This window comes from Chlamydotis macqueenii, chromosome 16, assembly GCF_036417535.1.
Source record: "Chlamydotis macqueenii isolate bChlMac1 chromosome 16, bChlMac1.mat, whole genome shotgun sequence".
Classification (NCBI taxonomy): Eukaryota; Metazoa; Chordata; class Aves; order Otidiformes; family Otididae; genus Chlamydotis; species Chlamydotis macqueenii.
Window position 1 is genome coordinate 749,531 of NC_141571.1, and position 22,948 is coordinate 772,478.

The following is a 22,948-nucleotide window of genomic DNA, read 5'->3' on the forward strand; positions in this document are numbered from 1 at the left end:
CCTCCTATGTTTAGAAGAGTTAAGGGGTCCAGTTTTCAAATTTACAAATACATTTTTTTTTTACTTAATAATATTTCCCTTCTTTAATTTTTAGTGTCACTAGAAGAAAAGTTGGAAAAAGAATAATTCTTAAGCATCATAAGCAACAAAAGGCTTTAGTAGCCAAGAAACAAGGAATTCTGAATAAGAAAAATGCTTGGTTTTTCATATTCTGATCACCAGAACTAGGTTTTAAAACTATGTATTCCTTGTAATACTCAAAAAAAAAAAAAAGCTGTACAAAGCGAAGCTGACTGAATAGACTGGACCTGAGCCGCCCAACCTTGCTGCTGGCACTTGGTCTTCAATAGCTTTTTCTTTTCCAGATAACCAAAGAGGAAAGAACTTTTCAGGACATAATGAAAAGTTACAGAAATCAGCCACAAGCAAACAGCCATGTGAGTAAATAGTATTGCCTCTCCTTTTTATAAATCTCAGACAGAGGTGGGTTTGCAAATGTTAATGTCGAAAGGGAAAAGTCAAACGTTCTTCAGTGTTACGTTCATTCTTACTCAGAGGGATTTCATCTAGTCTTCCGACTTCCTTGCTGGCCTTGACAAGAGTGTTTTTTCCCCGGTGTCATGTAGGTTTATAGGAGCGTCTTGTTGAGAAATATTTCTGATGATGTCCTGTTGGACCAAAATACAAACCAAGACGTGGAGATGGCAGAAGGTAGGTACAGCAAAGTAATCTGGTGTTTTTAAAAATGTATTTACGGGCTTTTAAAGAACCAAACTATCAGTTGATAAGGAGAAGTGAAGAAAGCTGTACAGTTTTAAACATATTAAAGAAAAATAAATATATTGTTGAAAAAGAAACCATCTTGTCAGTAGCGCTCCTGTGTGCTACATATGGAAAATACACTTTTCATTTGGAAAACTGTTTAGTTTTGTTTCCTTAAATTTGATTGCTTGAGGTCAAGTGTGTCAGTGATACTGTAGTTGTTCTTATACAGCAACACCGATTAACAAAGAAAGATTGATGGCACCTGGAATGTTATGACAGGCTTTTTTTCCTAATATCACTTGTCCTCAAGGCTTAAATAAGGAGAACTTGTTTCAGAAAATAAAAACGGTGACTCTCTTAAGACCACCATTTTCTTATGTTCAGATTTATTTTAAATAGTTGATATTTTCTTTCCTGTGAGCTAGAGAAGAAAAGGGATAACAGTAGTATTTGAGAAAATCGTGGAAATTGTGCCATGCCTGTTTTTAGTGACATGTTGACATGTCAAGAAACCTGGAGGTCACAAGCCCATGTATGAACCCACAAGCAGAGCTGATCCGCAGCCAGGGCCCACACGGAAATTTAGAAGACCATTCTGTACGGTCAGTTCCCACTGTAGGTGGGATTCAACTGCTTGAACGAGTATTGGAACCATTTTTAAATGCCTTTGAGGGTTCCACCGGGGTTCAGGAAAGTGCTGATCTCCTGTAGGTTCGGCATCCTGTCTAGCAGCTCCACAATGCTTGGACATGGTAGGGTGTCTGAAGTGGCACTGGGCTGTGGTACTTTGTCAAACAAACATACTTGGTTACAAAGTTCTTCAGTTGCTTTTCCTGCCGGACTCTTTCTTCAGTTAATGGGCTCGTGTCTCCTTTATCCGGTATTTGCTCCTGGTCTTTTGACAGCAGCTTCCAGGAATGTGTGCTCCTGTTACGGCACAAGGCAGACACCCCAAGGAGTTACACTTACAGGTATCAGCTGCAGGTTTTGATGTTTGCCTCGTAGTGCAATGGTTGCAAGAGGCTTTATTCGGTGTTGCTTGGCAGTAAACAGTACAGAGGATGAAACATAGAAGGTTTCAGTAGAAATCCAGCTTAGTTAGGGGATAGAGAACATTAACATACTTGCTGTGTGGCTGCAGCTTTTTCCACTGAACAGCTGTTTCCTAACATGCCTCAGCAAACAGTGTCACGGCTTCCTTGCAGCGGTCTGAGGGGAGTTATTCTTTGCCAGCTGATCACTAGAAACTTTCACAGGAGCTAAATCTGGGAGTTGTCAGACTGCTTAAAACTTAGTTTTAATAGCAACAAATTGCTTTCTACCACTCCCCAAAATAAGCATGGGAAAAGGGGTCCGTTGTGCTGTAATTTTTGGCTGTAGCTGTTTCCAAGTTTGGAATAAAGCCTTGGCCTGTCTAGCCATAATCCTAGCCTGCTAGCAGCGACTTGTAGCTCCTCCTAACGTTCATAACCACCTACAGCACACTCTGCTCCTGTCTGAAGCACATTGCTTTCATTCATCTCATTAACCGGTCAATTTATGGACATGTTCTTGCCAGCTGGATATTGTAAGTTTTAATCTGAAGCACCCCGTTTGCTGATACTGTTTCTGAAATCTGAAGCTCTCTCTTATTGCTAGACTCCTCTCTGAAATCGGGCAGCTCCTCAGGACGGTTTGGAGCAGAGAACTCCAGTGAGTCAGGAACAGAGGAGAGAGGAGATCTTATTAAATTTTACAATGCAGTCTACATAGGAAGAGTAAAATCATTTGCACTGAAGTATGATGTCGCGAACCAAGATCATGTGGTAAGTAAAGTATTTTGGAATTTTGCTCTATCTAATAGTCAGAACACAGTCATTTTTCCTGTCAGATGAACCTGTTGATAATCTTGTTCTGTTGCTCATCTAGTGTGGTTACAGAAGTCAAATGGTTGTAGGTAATGGTATGAAGACTTGCCTTAACAGCCTTTCAGGAGGACAAATGCAGATGCAGTTCACCTTACAACCCCGGCTTCAGCTTCTTTATATTGATGCAACACTGTCCTGGTTTTGGCTGGGATGGAGCTAATTTTTTTTTTTTTCCCCAGTAGCTGCTGTGTTTTGATTTAGTATGGGATTTGGTATGTGAAGAATGTTGCTAACACACTACAAGTTGTCACCAAGAGATGAAGGACTTTCTCAGCTTCCCAGGTGTCACTCGTGTGCAGGTGCAGGAAGCTGGGAGGGTACAGCCAGAACAGCTGACCCAAACTGCCCAAAGAGAGTGTTCCGCGCCACAGACATCACGCTCAGTATATGAGGGGGAGTTGACTGGTGGGCAGCTCTCGCTTTTTCGATTGTTCAGAAATTGCTCTCACTTCCATTCCATGATCGTGGATTGGGATGGGCTGTATCAATCATCAGGTCGCTGGACAGTGAGAAATTGTGCATTGTTGGTTTTGTGTATTTTATTATCCTATATTATTATAATCATTATATGTATTGTTGTTGTTGTTGTTATATTTTTCCTTTGCTCTCTATCATAGTTCAGCCCTGATCGGGACCAGACTACGCAGTCTCTCTCTCTCACTCCCCCCACCCTCCGAGAGAACAGGGAGAGATAATATAAGAAAAAAGGCCCAAGGTCTGAGATAAGAACAGGATAAATCCTTAAAGTTACCGTTACAGGCAAAACAGACTCGACCTGGGGAAAATTGTTCATTTATTGCTAAAAACAGCAGGATAATGAGACAGGGAACAAGATAACCTCCCCCACCCCTCCCTCTTCCCGGGCTTAACATTATCTCTACCACCTTCCCCGCCGAGCGGCACGGGGGGAAGAGGGAATGGGGGTCGCGGTCAGTTCATCACACGTTGTTTTATGCCGCTGCTTCATAGTTGGGGGAAGAACTCCTCGCATTCCTCCCCTGCTCCACCGTGGAGTCCCACCCACAGGCCACAGTCCTTCGTGAAACTGCTCCGGCATGGGTCATCTCTTCCACGGGGTGCAGTCCCTCCAGAACGGCTGTCCCAGCGGGCCCTCCACAGGCCACAGCCTCCTTCAGGCACCCACCTGCCCCAGTGTGGGGTCCTCTGTGGGCTGCCGGGGGATCTCTGCTCCTCCGTGGGCCTCCACGGGCTGCAGGGGGATCTCTGCTTTTCCATGTGCTGGAGGGGCACAGCCAGCCTCACCACAGGCTGCAGGGGAATCTTGGCCAGGAGCCGCATTACTGCTCCCCCTCCTTCTGAACTGACCTTGGCGTCTGCAGCCGTTCCTCTCATAAGAAATTCTTCACAACAGGCTGGCAGACGCCTCTCAGGATCTCTTCACATCTCATCTCCTCTCCACTTCTTGCAGCCGGGTTGGGCCGAGTCGGGCCCAGACCGCCATCCAGAGGGAGGCCAGAGGGTGAGGGCTGCAGGGCCAACAAGGCTCGCGCCTCCCCCTCTCTGCCTCCACTCAGCTTCTTCACATCTTCTCTTCTTTTTTTCCTGTTTTCCTCTTCTTAAATACGTTATCGCAGAGGCGTTATCAGGGAACATTATGCTACCAATTGGCTTGGCCTTGGCCAGCAGCAGGTCCACCCTTGGCCCAGCCAAGTCCACTGAGCTGGGCTCGGGAAACAACTTCTAGCAGCTTCTTACAGAAGCTACCACCATAGCCGCCCCCCTCACTAAAACCAGAACACTCTCCTAGTAAATTGTCTTTATCTCAATCCACAAGTTTTCCTTTCTTCTCAATTTTCTCCCCCATTCCACCTGGTAGAGGGGAAGGTGAGCGAGTAACTACATGGTACTTGGTTGCCAGCTGGGCTTAAACCACAACAAACACCCCATTTGCTCAAATGCTTATGTGGACCATCAGTGTAACATATCTGGAAAATAAATTTGTTCTGTTGTTTGTTGGTAGTTGATCTGTTTTTTAACTGCTATGGGATAAAATCTTCTAAAGAAGACCTGGAAATGTATTAATCTTTCTGTCTGTGAAGTCACTGCTCTTAAATATCTTCCGATTCAGCTCCTATCTGAGTTTATCCTGTCTTGCAGATGGAAGCCCCTCCCTTGTCTCCATTCCCCAACATAAAGCAACAGCCAGTGTCTCCTCGGCGGATCTCTCAACAGCACTCCGTTTACATCTCACCTCACAAGAACAGCGCCTGCTTGACACCTCGAACTGCACTGCTGTATAAATTTAATGGGAGCCCTTCCAAGGTAGAAAACGAAAAGGCTGAAAGGGGGTCAGTTTGAGAGAGGGTTAACTAATCTCCTAATTAGGATGTGTTCTAATGCAATGATGTTTCATTGAACTATCTCTCAGTTCAAGGTGAAGGGTAGGATTCTTTATGTAGAATCCATCAGTCACTGAGCAAAGAGCTTTAGAATAACTTTTTTCCTCAGATAATTGAAAAACTAGAGCAAGTTTGAAATAGAGTCGTAGTAACTCACTATTTTTTTTGTCTTGATTGCAGAGTTTGAAGGACATCAACAATATGATAAAACAAGGTGAACACAGGAGTAAAAAACGAGCAATAACAATTGATAGTGACACTGAATCCCCTGCGAAACGACTCCGCCAGGAAAACGATGACGTTCTACTTAAACGTCTCCAGGATGTTGTGAGTGAAAGAGCAAATCATTAAAACTGCTGGTTTTCTGTGGAATCTAAAAGCGATGGAGTTGGATACAGCTGTTGCACTATTTACTTCTTGCTTTTGTTTACAGACAACTGCCAAGTTCCTTGAACATTTAACAGACTGCCACAGGATGCAAAAAGCAAGGGTTAAGTAGTGAATGGCAGAGGACGGGAGGTAACGCTGTGCTCTAAGACACTGTTGGAGCTGGTTTAGCAAGAGTGTGAGCTGTAGAAAGGCATACTGGATGTTCTCAAGCCTGATTTAGAGTATCGTGAGTTCGGAGTGTAACTCAGCTTCTGGCAACACTGGTTTTATTTTTGTGATAAGAATTCTAAGGAAATTAGTGGAGTCGGTTATGTTTCCTCAATCTTTTGGTGTTTGGGGAAGAAACTTTAGAAGTGCCTTATTTTAAAAGAATGTGGAATTTTATGCATTATTTTACTGTGGAGTAACTGGAGTGGAGAATAGATTGATCATTCAGCCTCAGGAAGAGCTGAGCGGTTTTGAACTGTGCTCCGTCTCCTGTGAGAGCTTCAGTAAAGGGTACGTTATGACGTGGATCAGACAGCTTTTGCAATAACAAAGGCAATAATCAAAAAGTACAAATAGCAGTGACTTAAATTGGACACTGACATCTGGTAAAGCACTGAGATACGGTTCAGTGAGTCTGGATACCTTTCTCTCCAGGCAGTGAATGCTGTCCTGGGAGCGGCTCCTTTCCCGTTGAAGCCTGATAGCAGCCCTGCCGTAGCATCTGCTCATGCGAATTGGAGCTCGCCCGTGAAGAAGTACGAGGTGGTTACAGTTGAAAAACAGCTGGGGCTTTGGCCACCTTACAGCTGTTCAAATGCACAAATTCACTTAACAAATTCTATCTCTTTGTTTTATTTTTTCCTGAAGATCTTAGCCTCTTGTGTAGTATCTACACTGAATGTAAGCCCATCGGATAAGGCATGTTTGTATAGATGGGGGGTTATAGCTAGGAGAGACTTGGATTCACTGGAAATGTGTAAATTCCAGCATCCAGTTCTTGTAAGTAAGTTTTTAACGCTGAGGGATTTGGTAGGGTTTATTTTACCAAAGTGGAGAAAAGTCAAGGTTTGTTCCTTACTGTAAATCAGTAGCTTGATCTCATTTCATAATTTCATTTAAGATTAGAGCCATAGAGAAACTTCTCAGCACTGTATTTTTCAGTTCGTGCATATATTGAGCTGAAAAAAAAAAAAAAAAAGAAATTGAACAATTACATAGGACTTGTTTAAGGAGCTCTGTTAACTTCATTGTTTGGTTTTTGCTGCAAGATCTGGTGTACCGCAGTTCCAGGGAGAAACACTGTGATGATTTCAGGCAGTCTCAGCTAATGCATCTGGCCAGCAACGATGAAGGAAAAATGTAAAAGTGTATGTGTGCAGGGACCCTACTCAGCAGTGAGTAGAAAGTTTACAAACTCCATAATTTGTTTTTGAATTACTAACTACTTAAATATTTGATATTTTTTTTGTTGTTGTTACTTTCAAAAAAAGGTGCTGGTGTGTGTTTCTGAAAGGTTTGAATGTAGAGAGCTGCAGTATGAGGAAATGGCCATGCAGAGGACTAGGTTTCATGTAGATTCTTCTGCTCAGTTCCTTTAACTTTATTCAATTTTTAGTATTTGTCTTCACATCTTGAGATAAAAAGTAAAGACCAACAACCTTTCTGTCTCGATCTGCTCATCAGTGCGATTACAGTTATAACCGTTCGATGTGTATACTCCGGTCCCTAAAAGCCTCCTGTGTTGTGGGGGAAATAGGGAATCTTGATTTAGCGTTCAACAGTCGGCTTGATGTGCGTGGAGGATTGCAGCCTTTCTGGGTGGGAAGCCGGGCTGGACAGCAGTATCGTATGACAAGAGTTCAGTTGATTTGGTTCTAACTCAACATCCTGTGCAGATCTCTCCGCGCATATCTGCTCACCACAGTTACTGTATTCTCTGAAACTGTACAAAACTGATGGTGCTAAAATCCTTATTAGTTGTCATTAGATGTAGTGCTTTTTCATCAGAAAAAAATGAATCTACTACAGCTGGATGTGGTTCAGATTTTTTTCACCTCTGTAGATGATAGAAAAAATATTTCTGGACTTGTTGAACAGCTAAAACAATAGCTTATTTGAAATTTTAACGGTTTCGAAGTGCCTTCGCGTGTAAATATGTATTTTATAATAAACAAAAAGTATTTTAACCTCTGTTGCTGTTTCCTGTGGTCTTTCTGTGGTTATTCATTAAACAATGACTTCTGTCTGCATTTTCTGTAACAGCAAAGACCTTAATCATCTTTATGCTCCTTCATATTTCTTTGGGATTTTTTCAGTTTAAATTCATCATCTTTCATGGGATCTGTCTGAAGTTTCCTGCTGAAATTTATCTACTGTTTCCGCTTCATGTGGTTTCTGGAGGGGAAGGTGAGTAATACATGACCTGAAGTAACGAAAAAAACTGTGAAAAGGAGAAAATCCTGCAGTGACAGGTGACGTGCCTAGAGAGGGAGGGGTGACTCCGGCACAGGCAAGCAGGTGAGCTGTTAGATGGCTCCTCGTGCTGGCTGCCTTCCTCCCAGATGTGCAAGTGTGTTCAAAACCAACTTTGAACGGGTTCAGACTTGCACCAGCTGGCTTCATGCTGGTTTTGTTGCTCCAGATAAGCATAAAGCTGGCATTGACTCGGAGCTTCTTAAATAGCTCTTGTGCATCTGCTCTATCGGGGGGGTGGGGAAAGGCCAATTTGTGCAGATTCAGTTGTAATGACTTTTTGGCACTAGGGCTTTTTTTTTTTTTTTTTTTTTTTTTTTTTTTTTTTTTTTTAAAGAGTGTTAAACTGCAGTTACCAATCCAAACACATAGCTGTGAAAATGTGGCTGGGTTTTATTTGTAAACTTCCTTTTGCAGGTAAGACTGACAGTGGGGGGGAAAGCATCCCAGGCAGCGTGAAGTGAGAAATCAGGTGATTGTATCCAAGTCTTGCAAACTGCACGCTAGCTGCTAGGACAGTGGTTTTCCCCAGCCAGATGGACTTTGCGCAACTGAAAAACCACCTCCTTAGAGTTGCTTGAAGTGGTTTCAGGGCTTCCATGTTTACTGCAGGTCAGTTTTCCAGCAAGTCAGAGGAAGAAGGGTTTAGTAACCTTTCCTTTAACACCACCAGGAGCACCATAAATCTGCTAGCACTTTACACATAAGCAGTGTGTTACTATTAGGTTGCCACATCCTAATTGTAGTAAGATGTAGCCTCAAGAAAATTTGTGGTTAGAGTGCAATTAAGCAGTATGGGGAATTGAAACTGATGTGTCTATTTAGTTTCCTGCTAGAAAATGCTCTTCTCAGTTCCCTGTGACTCAGAAGTGCTGGGATCTCAGATGAAGGAACCTGAATGTGCCTAAATCTGTCTCAAGGCAAATCAATCTCCAAAGTTTACAATAAGCATATAACTCATCATCCAAGTAGCAATTCGTGAAAAACAGGTGTCAGATAAAATGATGCCCAGCTCGTAAAACTTTTCAACTTCTTCGAGCGACCAGCAGTGGTGCGTCAGGCAGCAGGTGAATCAGGTGGATTACGCTTGTCAGGGCTCGCGCTGCCCCGCTCCGTCGGCGCTGGGCAGAGCTGATGGGTACGGGGCTCTGCAGGTCGCTTCGCCCACGTTAATGGGAACTGCCGGGTTACGGGAGCGCGGTTTACTCTCCACGGCAGTGTTCCCCAGATTGGGTGCTGCCTCTCAGCTGAGGCACAGTGAGCCTAAGGTGCAGCAGCTTCACTGCAAGCATCCCCAATGCCTGTAATCCATCCCTTGCATGCAATCCACCATGGTTCCCCGTAATGGAAAAACAGCTTCTCAAGGATTTAGTCACCAGAATTTCAGCTAGTTAACGAGTGACTACAGGGCTTAACCAGATGAGGTTGTGGAAGGAACTGGTGCCAAGTCACGGAGGGCTTTGCGGTAAACTTTTCAGTTCCTGGGCAGCGATACCTTATGGCAGAGAGTTTGTAGTGCTGCTTCATGGAGCTCAGCAAAACCAGGAAAGTGCTACTAGAAAGACGGAAAGTTAAATAAAAGGAGATCCTACACAGGAATAATCCTTCTTCATCTCAGTTTTTAACATGTGCCTTGTTTTTTGTGCCTCTGTCACAGGGAGGCCCGCTGGATTCACTTTGGATTTCTGCTCCAAGCTGCACATCTAAAGCTAAAGCAGGGTTTCCTGTGCTGCGGCGGCGAGAGGGACTGTGAGGGCGTTCTGGCTGCCTCTGGTGCATGCAAAAAAGTGGAAAGCTAAACACCGCTTTTTCCTTCCTTCTTTTCCACGTGCTTTGTTTGGTTACTGGGGACGTTGTGGGGATCAGAACAATGCCCTGCCTAGCACAGTATTTCTTTTTCTTCCTACCAGTGAGGGTGAAACTCTCCATCCTACTGCTACACCATATGTCCGTCTGCTCTTGCAATATCAGCAGTTTTTGCTTTGATTCACAAAGGATGTCCTGCCATTTCGGGGTATTCCTCCCTTGCTGTTTTTAGCCCACAAATGCAATGAGATCTATCTGGGTTTTCTGGGGTTTTTTTTTGTTTTGTTTTTTTTTTTTCATGAGCACTCCAGGTGTGTTAGGCCTATGTATAGGATGTCCTTCTTCAACTCCTTCCCCTTGGGTTTTGGCACTGCTAGAGGTACGGAATGGACAGGTGATGAATTATTCCTTAAAAGGACAGGCACCAGTGACATTTGGGTGTCACTTCAGTTTGGGAGGAGGGAAAGGGAGAAGGTGTGAGGCTATTTTATAAGGCTGTGTTCCTTAAGAGGTATTGCCTATTCTTGTCTCCTAAGGTTCCTTCCAAGAAGAGGAGTGTTTCCTCTAAATGTGTTACCGAAATCCGGAATAAAACTCCTTAACAGCAATGTGAAGTTAAGAAGCAGGCACTCCTTTATTGCAGCGCTGGGCGCACGGGGGATCGCTCCACCCAGCGTGCGCACCTGTCTGGTCCAACAGCACAGTTAAATACACATTTGATGTACATATTCACTAGATTTACGAGAAATGTCATGCATAAACATCAACTTTCCGAGAAGTCGTTATAATACGTCTCCACCCATTCGTGCATGCTCAGTCATTTGAGTCGAGGGTCTTCTGGTGGTCTCAGGGGTCGTCAGGACACCCCCTCCTCAAATTCGCTGGTCGAACCCCTCCTTGAAATCTCCACATATGGTCCTGAGAACAAGGTCATCTTGCCCTTGAATCTTTTGGCTTGAAAGTGATGGCTCAGAGCCCAAGCTGCATAGCTGGTGCCTCGTTCTACCACTTCCCAAACTACCCCCCGGCACGCTAGGCTAATTTCTAAGATAAGGATATGTCACATTTCTAAGATAAGGATGTTTTATATTTCTAAGGTAAGGATATTTCATATAAAATTTAACCCTATAGTTCTATGGTTAACAAGAATCACCCTATATTTATATTCCAGAATCATATTGATTAAGTATTTTCCTATTATCAATCATTGGTATTATCATTGATTATAATTCCACTGATTAAAGTCCTCAATACCCAGATCGAGATGGAAAGGGTAGGGGGTTTCCTAGCAGCAAGCTGGTATTCGTAACAGATTTGCAACAAATGGGTGGGACAGCTGTCAGCCAGTTTCATTTCTGATGGTGAGGGTACAAGGCTGATCTCTAAAAGCCCCAGAGGGGACAGAGACTCTCATCTAAATGAAAATCAGGCAGTGAGCATTAAGTGCACTTTCCCAACAAGAGCTGAGAAGTGAGAAAGCAGAATATTTGCTTACAAAAGCACATTACTGTAGCATGACAGTAGAACACAAACTCTGCTCCACACAGAGACCTCAAGTAAAGCCCAGAAGGGCTTTTTATTAAGATGATGTTGGTTTGTTTTTTTTCTCCCCCCTCCTCGCTTTCACAGCAGAGCTGGTTTCGTGCCTGTTAGGACATTACTTGTGGACAGGATCTGGAAACCAGCACGTGTGTCACTGCTGGCCGTGGGGTCCAGCTGTCACAGCTGTGAGCAGCTGCAAGTCTGGCAGCTGGGGTGCGTCTGGTCTCATTGCTGATGGTGAGATGGGAGTGAGATCTTGAAAAAAGTTGGGTTTGGGTGTCTTCAGCAACGTTGTTTGTAGACACGATGTGAGGGTGATAGCGCTGTGACACAATCACAGAGGGGTTTGGGTGACAAGGGTCTGTTAAAGCCCACCCAGTCCAACCGCCCTGCAGTGAGCAGGGACATCTCCAACCGGATCAGGTTGCTCAGAGCCCCATCTACCCCGGCCTGGAATGTTTCCAGGGATGGAGCGTGTTTGCGGAGGCTGATGCCTGCGGCTGAGCGGGGATGCGGGATGGCGAACCTCGCCGGCGCTGGTGTCCCGGTGTTTCCGGCTGAACCCCTCGCAGACCTCCGCCGTTGTGGGGAGCGCGGCCGCTCCGTGCTCCACTGGCACGACCTGCGCTTTTGTGCGAAAAACGGCTCGTTTGAGAAAACAGCCTCCTCCATGGGATGCGAGAGAGATGGGGCTTCGCGGTAACGGCCGGCGGTTTGCGGGTGCCTCTCGTTAGATCCTGTACCGGAGAAGGGGCTGCTGGGGGGACGGGGCACGGGGAGGGAGGGGGCTGCGGGGAGCGGGGGGCGGGCCTGGCTCGGTGGCCCGGGGAGCCGTTAGGAGGGTGTGGGGCTCCCGGGGAACCGTCCGTGTCCTCTGTCGCCCAGGGACCCCCGACCCGGCCCCGCCCTCTGCGGCGCGCAGGGGGGCTGCGCTGAGGGGCGGGGCCAGTCCGCACGGGGGCTCCCGCCCGCCGGCGCAGGGCAGTGCTGGGGGCAGCGCGGGGTGCTGACGTCACGGCGGCGCCGGTCCCCCCGCGCCGAGCGGAGTGGGCGCTGCGCCTGCGCGGCGCGGGATGGGGAGCCCGGCGGCGGCGGGCGGCTGGGGCGCGGCTCCCGCCAAGCGGGCGCGGCGCGGGGGCCCCCTCGAGGGCCCCCCCGGCCCCGCAGCCGAGAGAGACCGCTGCGACCCGCGACTGTGGGACACGGAGCGGCTCTGCCAGCACCTCTCGCGCTGCGGCGTGGGTGACCCCAGCCTGCTGCGCCGCTTCCGAGGTAACGGCGGGCCGGGGCCGGGCTGCCCCTCGGGGCGGCCGGGCCCCGCCGCTGACGCTGTGCTTTCCCCCGCAGAGAGCGGAGTCACCGGGAGGATGCTGCTGGACCTGCCGGCCTGCGCCCTCGAGGTCACCCGCGTCTGGTGAGAGCCGGCCCGCGGCGGGAGGGCGGTGGAAGGCGGCCCCGGCCCACGCCCTATCCGGGTGAGCCCGCGGCGCTGGCCGGGCTGCGAGCGGCCCTCGGGGACGGCGGCTGCTTTGGCAGAGGCGGAGGGCGTTCGGCGAGGGGCTGCGCGGCCCTCGGGTCCCCGCGGGCTGCCCGGGTCACGGGAGCCGCTGCGGGCGCGTCCCCACCTCGCCAGGCCCCGGCCGGCTGCCGGAGGAGGCTGCCCGGCCCGGCGGGGCGGCTCTGCCCCGTCTGCAGCCCGGGAGCCGGGCAGCGGGAGCGGGTGGGGGGTGGCGCCGGCTCTCGCTGGCTGATCTCGGCCTCCGGAGGTCTCGCCCACTCTTGCCCAGGGACCACTAGAAGCAAAAAAAAGCCATTTAAAAAACTTTAATGAAAATACCCCTGGTAGCACAATAACCGTTCAGGTGTTAATAGGAGCACCAGTGTAAACTCCAGCGGTTTTGATGAGAACGTTCTTCTTGGCCTGAAGTTAATGCTGCTCCAATCCTAGTAACAATTTTTAAAATAGTGGAGGCTGGGTTTCCCCCATTTCCCCGAGACAAATCCCAGGGGTTGCAACAGTTGCTGGGACTTTACTCTTTGTTGTGCCTGCTACAATAGAGCAGATACAGAAAAAGATTCTGTTGTGTGTCCTAAAGGAATACAGGCCTGTGGGCAAGTGCCTGAGTTCAGTGGCTGCCGTGGGGAGCGGGTAGTCTGGCAAAGCCTTACTCCCCGCTTGGTAGCAGGTGGCTGCCATGTATACAGGGAAACTGAGAGCTGTCTTAGAGTGCATAAAGGTTTTTTTTTCCAGCAGTGAGGGAAATGACTGGTGGTCGCAAAAACCTTGTAATTTTTCTGGTGGTTAATATACTTTCTTGCTCTTCTGCAGCAGAAGAAAGTATAAACAAATCCTGTCATCCTATGTGTCCCAAGGGCCCCTGGTGGCCCTTCTCTTTCCCACTGGGTTTAGTTTTGCTCACTTCTCCTGAGATGTGAGCCTGCTTGTTCACGACATACTTCCTGGCACTTTTTAATCTTTGAATGTTTTCTTTACTCCTTTGCTAACCTTGTCTACGCTGGTTCCTCCAAATCTCACTCAAAACCAAACTGTTCCACTCAAGTTATTTGCTAATGTTGTGGTGTCATAGTTCAGCCCTGATCGGGACCAGACTATGCAGTCTCTCTCTCTCACTCCCCCCACCTTCCGAGAGAACAGGGAGAGATAATATAAGAAAAAAAGCTCAAGGTTTGAGATAAGAACAGGATAAATCCTTAAAGTTACCGTTACAGGCAAAACAGACTCGACCTGGGGAAAACTGTTCACTTATTGCTGAAAACAGCAGGATAATGAGACAGGGAACAAGATAACCTCCCCCACCCCTCCCTCTTCCCGGGCTTAACATTATCTCTACCACTTTCCCTGCTGAGCGGCACAGGGGGGAAGAGGGAATGGGGCCTGTGGTCAGTTCATCACGTGTTGTTTTACGCTGCTCCTTCCTCCTCGGGGGAAGAACTCCTCGCATTCCTCCCCTGCTCCACCATGGAGTCCCTCCCATGGGCTGCAGTCCTTCGTGAAACTGCTCTGGCGTGGGTCATCTCTTCCACGGGGTGCAGTCCCTTTAGAACAGCTGCCCCAGCAGGCCCTCCACAGGCCACAGCCTCCTTCAGGCCTCCACCTGCCCCGGCGTGGCGTCCTCCACGGGCTGCAGGGGGGGTCTCTGCTCCTCCGTGGGCCTCCGCGGGCTGCCGGGGGATCTCTGCTCCTCCGTGGGCCTCCCTGGGCTGTAGGGGGATCTCTGCTCCTCCGTGGGCCTCCCCGGGCTGCAGGGGGACAACCTGCTCCACCACGGTCGTCACCACGGGCTGCAGGGGAATCTTGGCCAGGAGCCGCATTACTCCTCCGCCTCCTTCTTCACTGCCCTGGGCGTCTGCAGCCGTTCCTCTCACAAGAAAAGTTCTTCACAACAGGCTGGCAGACGCCTCTCAGGATCCTTTTTACATCTCATTCACTTCTCATCTCCTCTCCATTTCTTGCAGCCGGGCCGGGCCGAGTCGGGCCGAGTCGGGCCCGGTCAGCTGCCCAGCAGGAGGCCAGTGGGTGAGGGGTGCAAGGCCCATGAGGCCTGCGCCTCCCCCTCTCTGCCCCCACTCAGCTTCTTCACATCTTCTCTCTTTTTTTTTTTTTTTTCTGTTTTCCCCTTCTTAAATACGTTATCGCAGAGGTGTTATCACGGAACATTCTGTTACCAATCGGCTCGGCCTTGGCCAGCAGCAGGTCCAGCTGAGTCCACTGAGCAAAGGTGAGCAACTTCCAGCAGCTTCTTACAGAAGCTGCCCCCATAGCCCCCCTTACTAAATAAAACCAGACAAGGTCATTACTGGACCTAAGGCAGTGTGGAGTGTGGTTATCTGGAAGGCATACGCGAGTGCAGAGCTGAGCTTGTCTGCTGGGAGTTTTGAGTACCTAGGTGTGCAGGTTGGCTTCTCAGCTGAAAGCTTGTCAGAGCTAACCCCGTGCTGAGGATGAAGAGCCCCATCTCTGTTCTGTTGAGACATCCTGGCTGCGCTCACAACTTGCAAAGGGTGAACTGAAAGAGTGGGTGTCTGGGAGTGGCCATCCGTAGAGAAATAAGAGCTGATGTGACTCGGGATGACCAGGCAGAAGGGTTGCGCTTTGGAGGAGGTAAGACGTTGGCAGGAGTAATTGAGGTATTTTTGGTTTTTTTGGGAAGCAGGGTTTTAACTGTGGCGGTTTGAAGTGTGCAGATAGAAATGGTGAGGTGTTATGAGGGAGGCAGCTGAAGGCTTCGTTTGTTTCTGAAGTAAGGTAATTGTCTAGTTCAAATAACAGGTGGATGTATATTTTCTGTCTAGAGACTACCAGGAGGCTGGTTGCTTTTAGTACCTCGCTGGCTGTCAGAGCATCGAGTGCCCGTGCAGAGGCACGCCGGGCGGCTGCAGGTGAGGCAAGTTATTGCTGAATGCAGGCAGACAGGATGGGGCAGCGAGGAAATGCCTCTAAGCTTGTGGGACAGGCGTGGAGTCAAACGGCTGTGAGGAGCTCAGCTGATATGGGGAGTGGATGGTGCCAGGAGGGTGGGCTTGTGGGTTTTCTTTTATAAGGTGTTCCCTTCAGTGAGATCTGACATCTTGTTTCTGTTAAGCTGAAAATGTTGTGAGTTGGATGGGAAGTTGATAGAGCCTTCTGCTTTATAAAAACATCTCAGCTTTACGCTAAGGAACGATCCCTTTGCACGCATCTTTCTACTGCATGCTGTGTCCTACAGTAGCTTCCATCACTTCCCTGTGACGGGCCGGTGGTGAATGCGTATGTTGAGTTCCCTGCGTTCCTGGCCGTCTGGTGGGGAGAGCTCAGGACGGGGCCCTGGAGGTGGTGCTGTGGGTTTCCCGTGCCTTCTCACATTCCTGGAAGCGGATGTTGTGTGGCATGCTACGTGTTAAATAAGGATGATGAGCAGGGCTGCCGGGCTGACCTCTCCAGAGTAGTAAAGTCCCTCATGGGTGCAGGAAAGGGGTTTTCTCATCCATGTCACCTGTGGCGTGATGGAGGGTGCAGGCAGAGCAGAGAGGTGTGGAGGGGAGTGGATGGGAACATGTCAGTTCTCAGCCTTTCAAAGACAGCCAGCAGTATTATTGCTTTGGCTGTTGGAGGAACTGTGCCTGCAGAGCCCTGGAAAACCGCAGTACTAACAGGTGATTTGGGTATGATCTCTTGGTTGAGGTGGCCTGATTGTTTAGACAGCAGGTGCTGTTGTTTTCTCTCTGAAGGAGAGAGAGCTCTTGGTGGTGGCACATTCAGTTGTGCCAGGACTGTACTGACAGGATGCTTTGTCGTCTGGAGGCCAAACCTAAACCAAGGGTTGGTGTTCCTGGAGGCAGGGCACGAGGAGAAGGCGTGTGGGCCACTGCCGTGGTATGTCAGTGTGGGGAAAATAACGGAAGTTTGATGAGGAGAATTACAAATGCGTGACTTGCAGCTGAGGTGTTGAAAAACACATATCATACTAATTGTTGTTTAACTTTGTGTGCTGAACAAGTAGAACATCTGTGTTTAGATAACGTAGGCCAGTGACAGACTTGGAGGCACCCTATCGAACATGCATGAGATTCCTGTTCTGCTGTGGGAAAGATCAGAGTGCAGTGGTAAACCACACCTGCCTGTATCCCTGATAGGCAGGTGAAAGGAGCCGGTTTGGCAGTCCTGTAGCATGGACCCGCCTCCGTGGTGCCTGCATCCCTGCTTGTGGGCCTCTGCCTGGGGGCTGCTTCGGGGATCCTCTGCTTGGCAAGGTCATGGAAATAAATGTACTCTTTGCTGTTTCATCGATAGAATCATAGAATCACAGAAGGGTTTGGGTGGGAAGGGACCATTTAAGCCCACCCAGTCCAACCCCCCTGCCAGGAGCAGGGACATCTCCAACCAGATCAGGTTGCTCAGAGCCCCGGCCAACCTGGCCTGGAACGTTTCCAGGGATGGGGCACCCACCGCCTCTCTGGGCAACCTGGGACACTGCTCCACCGCCCTCAGTGTCAAAAATTTTTTCCTAATGTCTACTCTAAATCTCTCTCCCTCTATTTTAAAACCGTTACCCCTCGTCGTGTCACACCAGGCCCTGCTGAAGAGTCTCTCCCCATCTTTCCTGCAGCCCCCTTTGGGCACTGGGAGCCGCTCTCAGGTCTCCCCGGAGCCTCCTCTGCTCCAGGCTGAACAGCCCCAGCTCTCCCAGCCTGGCCTCACAGCAGAGGATTGCCGTGATTTTGTGGTTGCTCCTGCATCCTGCCTGTGCCATCTCACAGTCAGGCAGGGACTTCCCGGCCTCGCTGGTCGGGTCTTTTCCTTTGGCTGCTCTGTCACCTGTGTGCAGCACCAGCCCGTCCTGGGAGTGACTCCGGTAGGATACAGCGCAGAGAGCTGTGTTTAGTTCAGCCCTGCTGACAGTGAACTTCTGGAGTTAAGCAGCACGTTAGGCTGTGCGCTTTGTGGACACTGTTTGTGTAGGTAGTTGTGTAATAAACTATGCTGTCTGTAGGACAGAGCTGTTCTTTCTCTGCTGTTCCTGTAGTTGCAGTCATTGTCATTTCTCAAGATGCTAGGCACCCACGTGCCTTCCTCCTTATGTACCTGGCTATTTTCCAGGTAATTTTCTCCTCGCTCTGGAACTTTTGTGGCATTTAAAAGTGCTTCATACCAACAGACTGTGCCCTGTACTGAGCAGTGCTGTTCCTTGCTTAACGCTGGGTAGTGCTTTGCGCTGCCTCACCTTCTCAAAAATGTCATGAAGTCCTGCCTCGTGTACTTTGCGTGACCTGGAGTGGTGATTTGGGCAATGTTACCTGAGGTCTATTGATGACTGTGTGGTGGTGCTACTGTGCCTCTTGCGGCGTTACAGCTCATTCGAAAACACGCTTGTGATGTTTGGTCTCCATTATTAGCATGCTTTGAAGTCATATCCACTGAAGAACTCGGTTGCAATCAGGAACGTAGGGGTCACCTCTGTACATCATGTCTGGGTGTTAATTTTTCAAGTCTGCTGGAGCAGATGCTCAAGTCCAGATGTGGTTCAGCGTGTTGGCTAAGTGTCTTGAGAGAGAACTTCTCCACACAAGTGAAATGGCTGTAGGTGGCTGGAAGCAGGTAACTTCTGACTTTGCTGTCCCTGAACAGTTTTTGAGGGTGGCGATGGAGGTGCTCAGTTACTGGCCCAAGCACTAGTCCTGCCTGAGTTAGCCGTACCTGTGGCTGGAATGGTTACATGTTTCTTGTAAGCAGTAGCGGATTATTCTTGGTCCCGTTTTCAGGACAGACCTCAAAAAGCAGTTGCAGTTGCTTTTCCTGGGAGTGTAAGGATAGGTGTGTACAAGCCAGGTTTGCTGGCTGTGGAAGGGTTCCTTGGCTCTTCTGCCATGTCAAAGTTCATCTTCTCTTCTTAGCAGAGAGCAGGAAGGGTGCAGGTGGTCCTCCTCTTGTCCTCAGTGTTAGCTGCTTTCTGTTGCCCTGTAAATTGTGGGCTCTTTCAGCAACTCCCTTGTGAGTATCTGGGGGTTTGTGGCTGCTCCTACAGACAGAGCTGCTTAGGACATGAAGGAACATGCTGGTGTGAGCATCACCACTGGTGCTTTTCATCTTGCTTGCAAGTGGGGGCAGCTAAAGACTTGTGACAGTCTGAGCAGCAGAGGCGACAGCCCAAGAGCTCCCTCTTAGGGAAAGGGATACTAAGTGGGTAAGGCAAAAACTGCTCGCCGGCAGCTCAGACATCATATGCATTTAATATTTTGTGGATTGTGAATTATTAAATGATTCAGAGGAAAATACATAGTGCATCAAGCAGTACTTTTTGCTAATAGTTGACATTTTATAGTACATTGAAAGACTGATGTAAAACTGATCTCAGCGTGGTTAGCTGCTGAAGAGCGTAGAAGACGGCAAATCAGACTTTCTCGTGGTGTGATGTTTGCTGTCATACAGAGCCTGAAACCATTTTGTCAAGGACAAGGCTTGCAGAGAGAGTTAGTGAAGATGGTTGTGACAGGGTGTGTTATCTCTCCGGGCTCCTGCTGCTTGTGCTCTTAGGCTGCTGTGGGTACAGAGTACCTGCACTGAAAGTTTATGTGTATGTTGTGAAGGGGACCTTGAATAATTCATTAAAAATGACAGCAAAATATCTTTAGAAATAGAAGAATTAAATGTAAAATTAAAGTTAATTTGGCAAAATTGAACTTCTTTTATTACAGAGTTGACTAACTGAAAGAAATTTTTGTAAAAATCATTTATTGGGACTTTGACATTTTAGTTTAAGGAATTTTTCAACCTTAAAAAATATCACTTATTCAGGCACTACCTGTTATCTTTCCATAAATTCAAAGGACTTATCTGCAAATGTGACTTTCCTTAAAAGAAATTAATTAAAATATTGTGTATTTCCTGGGGTTCCTATTTCTTGATTCTGTGTAAGTGGGAGAAACACTTATGCTGCTTTACAGACAACTTCTGTAGCTGTTTGTTTTCTTTCTTCTATACTTGACTTTAGAAGGATGAATGCTTTGAGTGTTTTTCTGAAAAAGCTGCAGAAATACCTGTTTCCCTAAAAGAGTCGACAAATATCAGAGTAATATGAACTTGCACAAGTAATTCCATGTGTACTGCAAATAGTGAAGGGAAACGCATTGCAGACTTTGCTCTCAATGTCTTTTTTTCCTTTTTAGCCTCCCAGCCGAGAGACTGAAAGTGCTGGCCTGCCTGAACGAGCTGAGACAGCAGCACATGGACATGATGAAGGTAGCCCCAGCACCGCGTCGGGAGGATGCTGCTGCCAGGCCCTTGCTGGTGCTTTGCAGCCCCATGTCTCTCCCTGTCCCTCTGCCTCCCCTCCTTTTGGTGCAGTGGTGCCTTTCCTTTGCAGAGCAGCAAATTCTGAGCCCTTCTCCTTGGTAGCAGGTGATCTTTGAAAAACCACAGTAACCAGAAAAATTGTGAAAATCATCAGCTAAGAGCTTGTTGTGGGCTGCTGGTGGTTGTGAGAGACTGAATGAGCCGATGAGCTGTTTGAAATGTGTTGAGAAGATTCCCTTTCACATCTCTTTCTGTGCAGAGCCTCCCCTTGTTTTTTTTAATTAGTTTAGCCCCAGGCCTGGTTTGACAGACTCTTCCTCACTTCCGCTGTTTGCCGTGTCCAACAGTTTCTCACAGCGGTGTGTGTTGGTTTAACTCAGGCCAAGGCTGCAGGTGTTCCTTAGTGGTCCGCACATCTGCTAGAGCCCTGTCAGCTCAGTGATGGAGAGCAGAGAGAACACAGGAAAACCTTATTTGCCTCAGTATTTGACCAAGATATGTGTGTGATGAAATGGTTTTGTCTGTGGTTTTGAGGCAAGGATTAAATATGTCTTTTATCTTCTCTAATAAGTCAATGTGGTTACTCAGATGTCTCTTAAAACCTGTGCTTAGGGATGATCAGGGAGTGTTTCCTATATATTTCAGTTATCTTGAGTTTTGCGTTTTGTTTTGTGGAAGAGGTAAGAATCATAATTTCTACTCTGCAAAAGTTCACTTGATTTTAAAAAACATGAGCAATGTCAAACCAAACATTCTTAGATATCTCAGACATGTATTGCAGCATTGTGCTTTACCTGGATAGCAAATTAATAAAGACAGTGCTTTTCTCAAGTGTTAAGTTTTGGAATTACACAGATGCAGATAACGTTTTTAGAGATTTTTACTTTAATTCCCTTGCCCTCTGAAATACGCAACTTTGTCTTTTTTGATGTAATGCTTAAGTAGTTCTCCAAGATAAATCTTGATATAGGGTAGACAGGATATGGCTGTTTTACAGGAGAAAACAAAACAATCGCCCTCTCCCACCAAATACCTGACCGTTCTAGGTGTCCTTTACCTTAGTGCCTGTTTCTTTTCGAAGTAAAATTTTAAATGTTGATTACACTGTTGTTTGGCTTTTGCAGGTTTTTAACGATCCGATTCATGGGCACATTGAAATACATCCCCTTCTTGTTCGTATTATCGACACGCCTCAGTTTCAGCGCCTCCGATACATTAAGCAGCTGGGTGGCACTTACTTTGTTTTTCCAGGAGCCTCTCACAACCGCTTTGAACACTCTATAGGGTAAGGTGGTGATGTCTTGCATGCACACCTCTTCTGTTTGGATTTCCCTGAGTTAGTGCAGTGGCAGCCAAGGGGCATTGCTGTCTTTGAGGGCTGGTGACAACTGCTGTGGGGGCATTTGTGGTCTCACAGATATTCCTGGATATCCTGTGGGGTTATGGGCTGTTCCCTTTAAGTTCATCTAATAAAGACAGATAAAGAAACCTATAAGATGGGTCGATGTTAGATTTCCTCCCCCACCCCCTCTTCTTCTAAGAATAATGTTAGTTAAAAACTGCGAGTGCTTTATGTCAAAATTTGAATTTTAAAGCAGGAACCTGGGCAGGGTACGAGGGCTGTTATAAGTGACTTGCCAGACACTTGTAGCCCCCTTATATTGTCCAGCACTGCCAAGACACATCTTACCTGTAATGTTTGCATTTGCAGTTGTGTGCTTTATGCAGTCGATAGCACATTGTCAGGCTGTTAGCTGTAATATAAGTTAAACAGAAACAGATGATGGACACAAGGATTCCCGGACTGTTGCTAGGTTGTTCACACTCCACAGAGAAGCTGATTAATGAGAAATTTAAGCTTGTTTTAAAGGTATATGCCAAGGTGCAGAGAGGTTAACCTAGTCAATGATGTTTATTCAGGTGATCCGGGCAGACTAAAATTGCTTTTCTTAGTGCTGAAATATTGTGGAGTTAAGTCTGTCTTCTGCCCCCCACCTCTGTGACACTAGCAAGATGCAAAAGGGTCAAATCAGTGAGGCAAGCTGGATTGATTGCATCTGCTAAACCTGAAGAGACAAAAATGTGAGGGATGTAAAAAAAGCTTTTGCAACACGAGTCTGAAAACTCCAGTGGTATCAACAACCTTTTCTTTTGAACAGGTCAGTTAATCTATGTAGTTAAACTTAGGGCAGGTTATTCTTAACTTTTCTATAATTTTGAAGATTTCTGCAGTGTTAAATGAGAAGTGAGATTTGTGTGCTTATTGGTCTAGTAAAAAACCACCAAACAGTAAAATTTGGTCTAATGAAAGATAATACCTAGTCATATAAAACTTTGGCTTGCTTTAGGATGTTCTGCAAGGGGGACCATTGAGGCAAGTGGAGAAGGAAGTTGGTGTAGAGTTCTGAACAGTTTATAGGAGTAGGTGCTGTATGTTCGTTCCTGCTGTTTTCATATTATGAGCACAGAGAGTCCCATCCACTGGCATTAAATGTAAAATCTAAAATGAACAAAAAGAAGAGAAGTAATTGTCATAAGCTATTATTAAAATAGCAATTTGGGAGAAGAAAAAAATGCTGTGCTGTGGGCCTTTGCGGTTGCACTGACTGGAAGTCAAAGAACGTTGTGTAAGCTGTGGTGCTTCAGGATGCACGCTGTCAGTAACGCACTGCCGTTCGCTCACACCGTTACTCCGTGGTTGTGCATTATGAAGTAGTGCAGGATGCTGTTTTCTCCTTGTTTTGCGTGTGGTATCTCATGCTTTTTTGCTTTCAAGTGTGTTACTAATGACTACAACTCAACTACAGGAAATAGTTTGTCTGTGATTCTGTTGCAGGTCAAGGTTTTAGTATTTTTTGTGTGCTGCCTCTCAGACAAGGGCTGTATATTCACTTTTTTTTTTTCCCTCCCCCCCGCACCCCCCACCC

At 47.4% G+C, this 22,948-nt stretch overlaps 2 protein-coding genes across 8 annotated transcripts in view; both read left to right on the forward strand.

The window, feature by feature from the left end:
• Positions 1–22,948, forward strand: part of RBL1 (RB transcriptional corepressor like 1) — a 278,968-nt gene that overhangs the window by 18,799 nt on the left and 237,221 nt on the right. For 6 of the 7 annotated variants that reach the window (XM_086760930.1, XM_086760931.1, XM_086760932.1 and 3 more), the window contains 5 exons: positions 366–437; positions 627–711; positions 2,404–2,570; positions 4,791–4,955; positions 5,213–7,601. In XM_086760930.1, the coding sequence (XP_086617056.1) occupies positions 366–437; positions 627–711; positions 2,404–2,570; positions 4,791–4,955; positions 5,213–5,383 (660 nt within the window). In that variant the 3' untranslated portion in view covers positions 5,384–7,601. Of the gene's footprint in view, positions 1–365; positions 438–626; positions 712–2,403; positions 2,571–4,790; positions 4,956–5,212; positions 7,602–22,948 lie in introns of those variants that run through there. The other variant, XM_086760935.1, reaches the window with a different exon arrangement.
• Positions 12,304–22,948, forward strand: part of SAMHD1 (SAM and HD domain containing deoxynucleoside triphosphate triphosphohydrolase 1) — a 29,900-nt gene continuing 19,255 nt past the window's right edge. Inside the window, exons 1-4 of the mRNA XM_086760950.1 lie at positions 12,304–12,502; positions 12,578–12,644; positions 19,895–19,967; positions 21,146–21,306. Of these exons, the coding sequence (XP_086617076.1) occupies positions 12,304–12,502; positions 12,578–12,644; positions 19,895–19,967; positions 21,146–21,306 (500 nt within the window). The remainder of the gene's footprint in view (positions 12,503–12,577; positions 12,645–19,894; positions 19,968–21,145; positions 21,307–22,948) is intronic.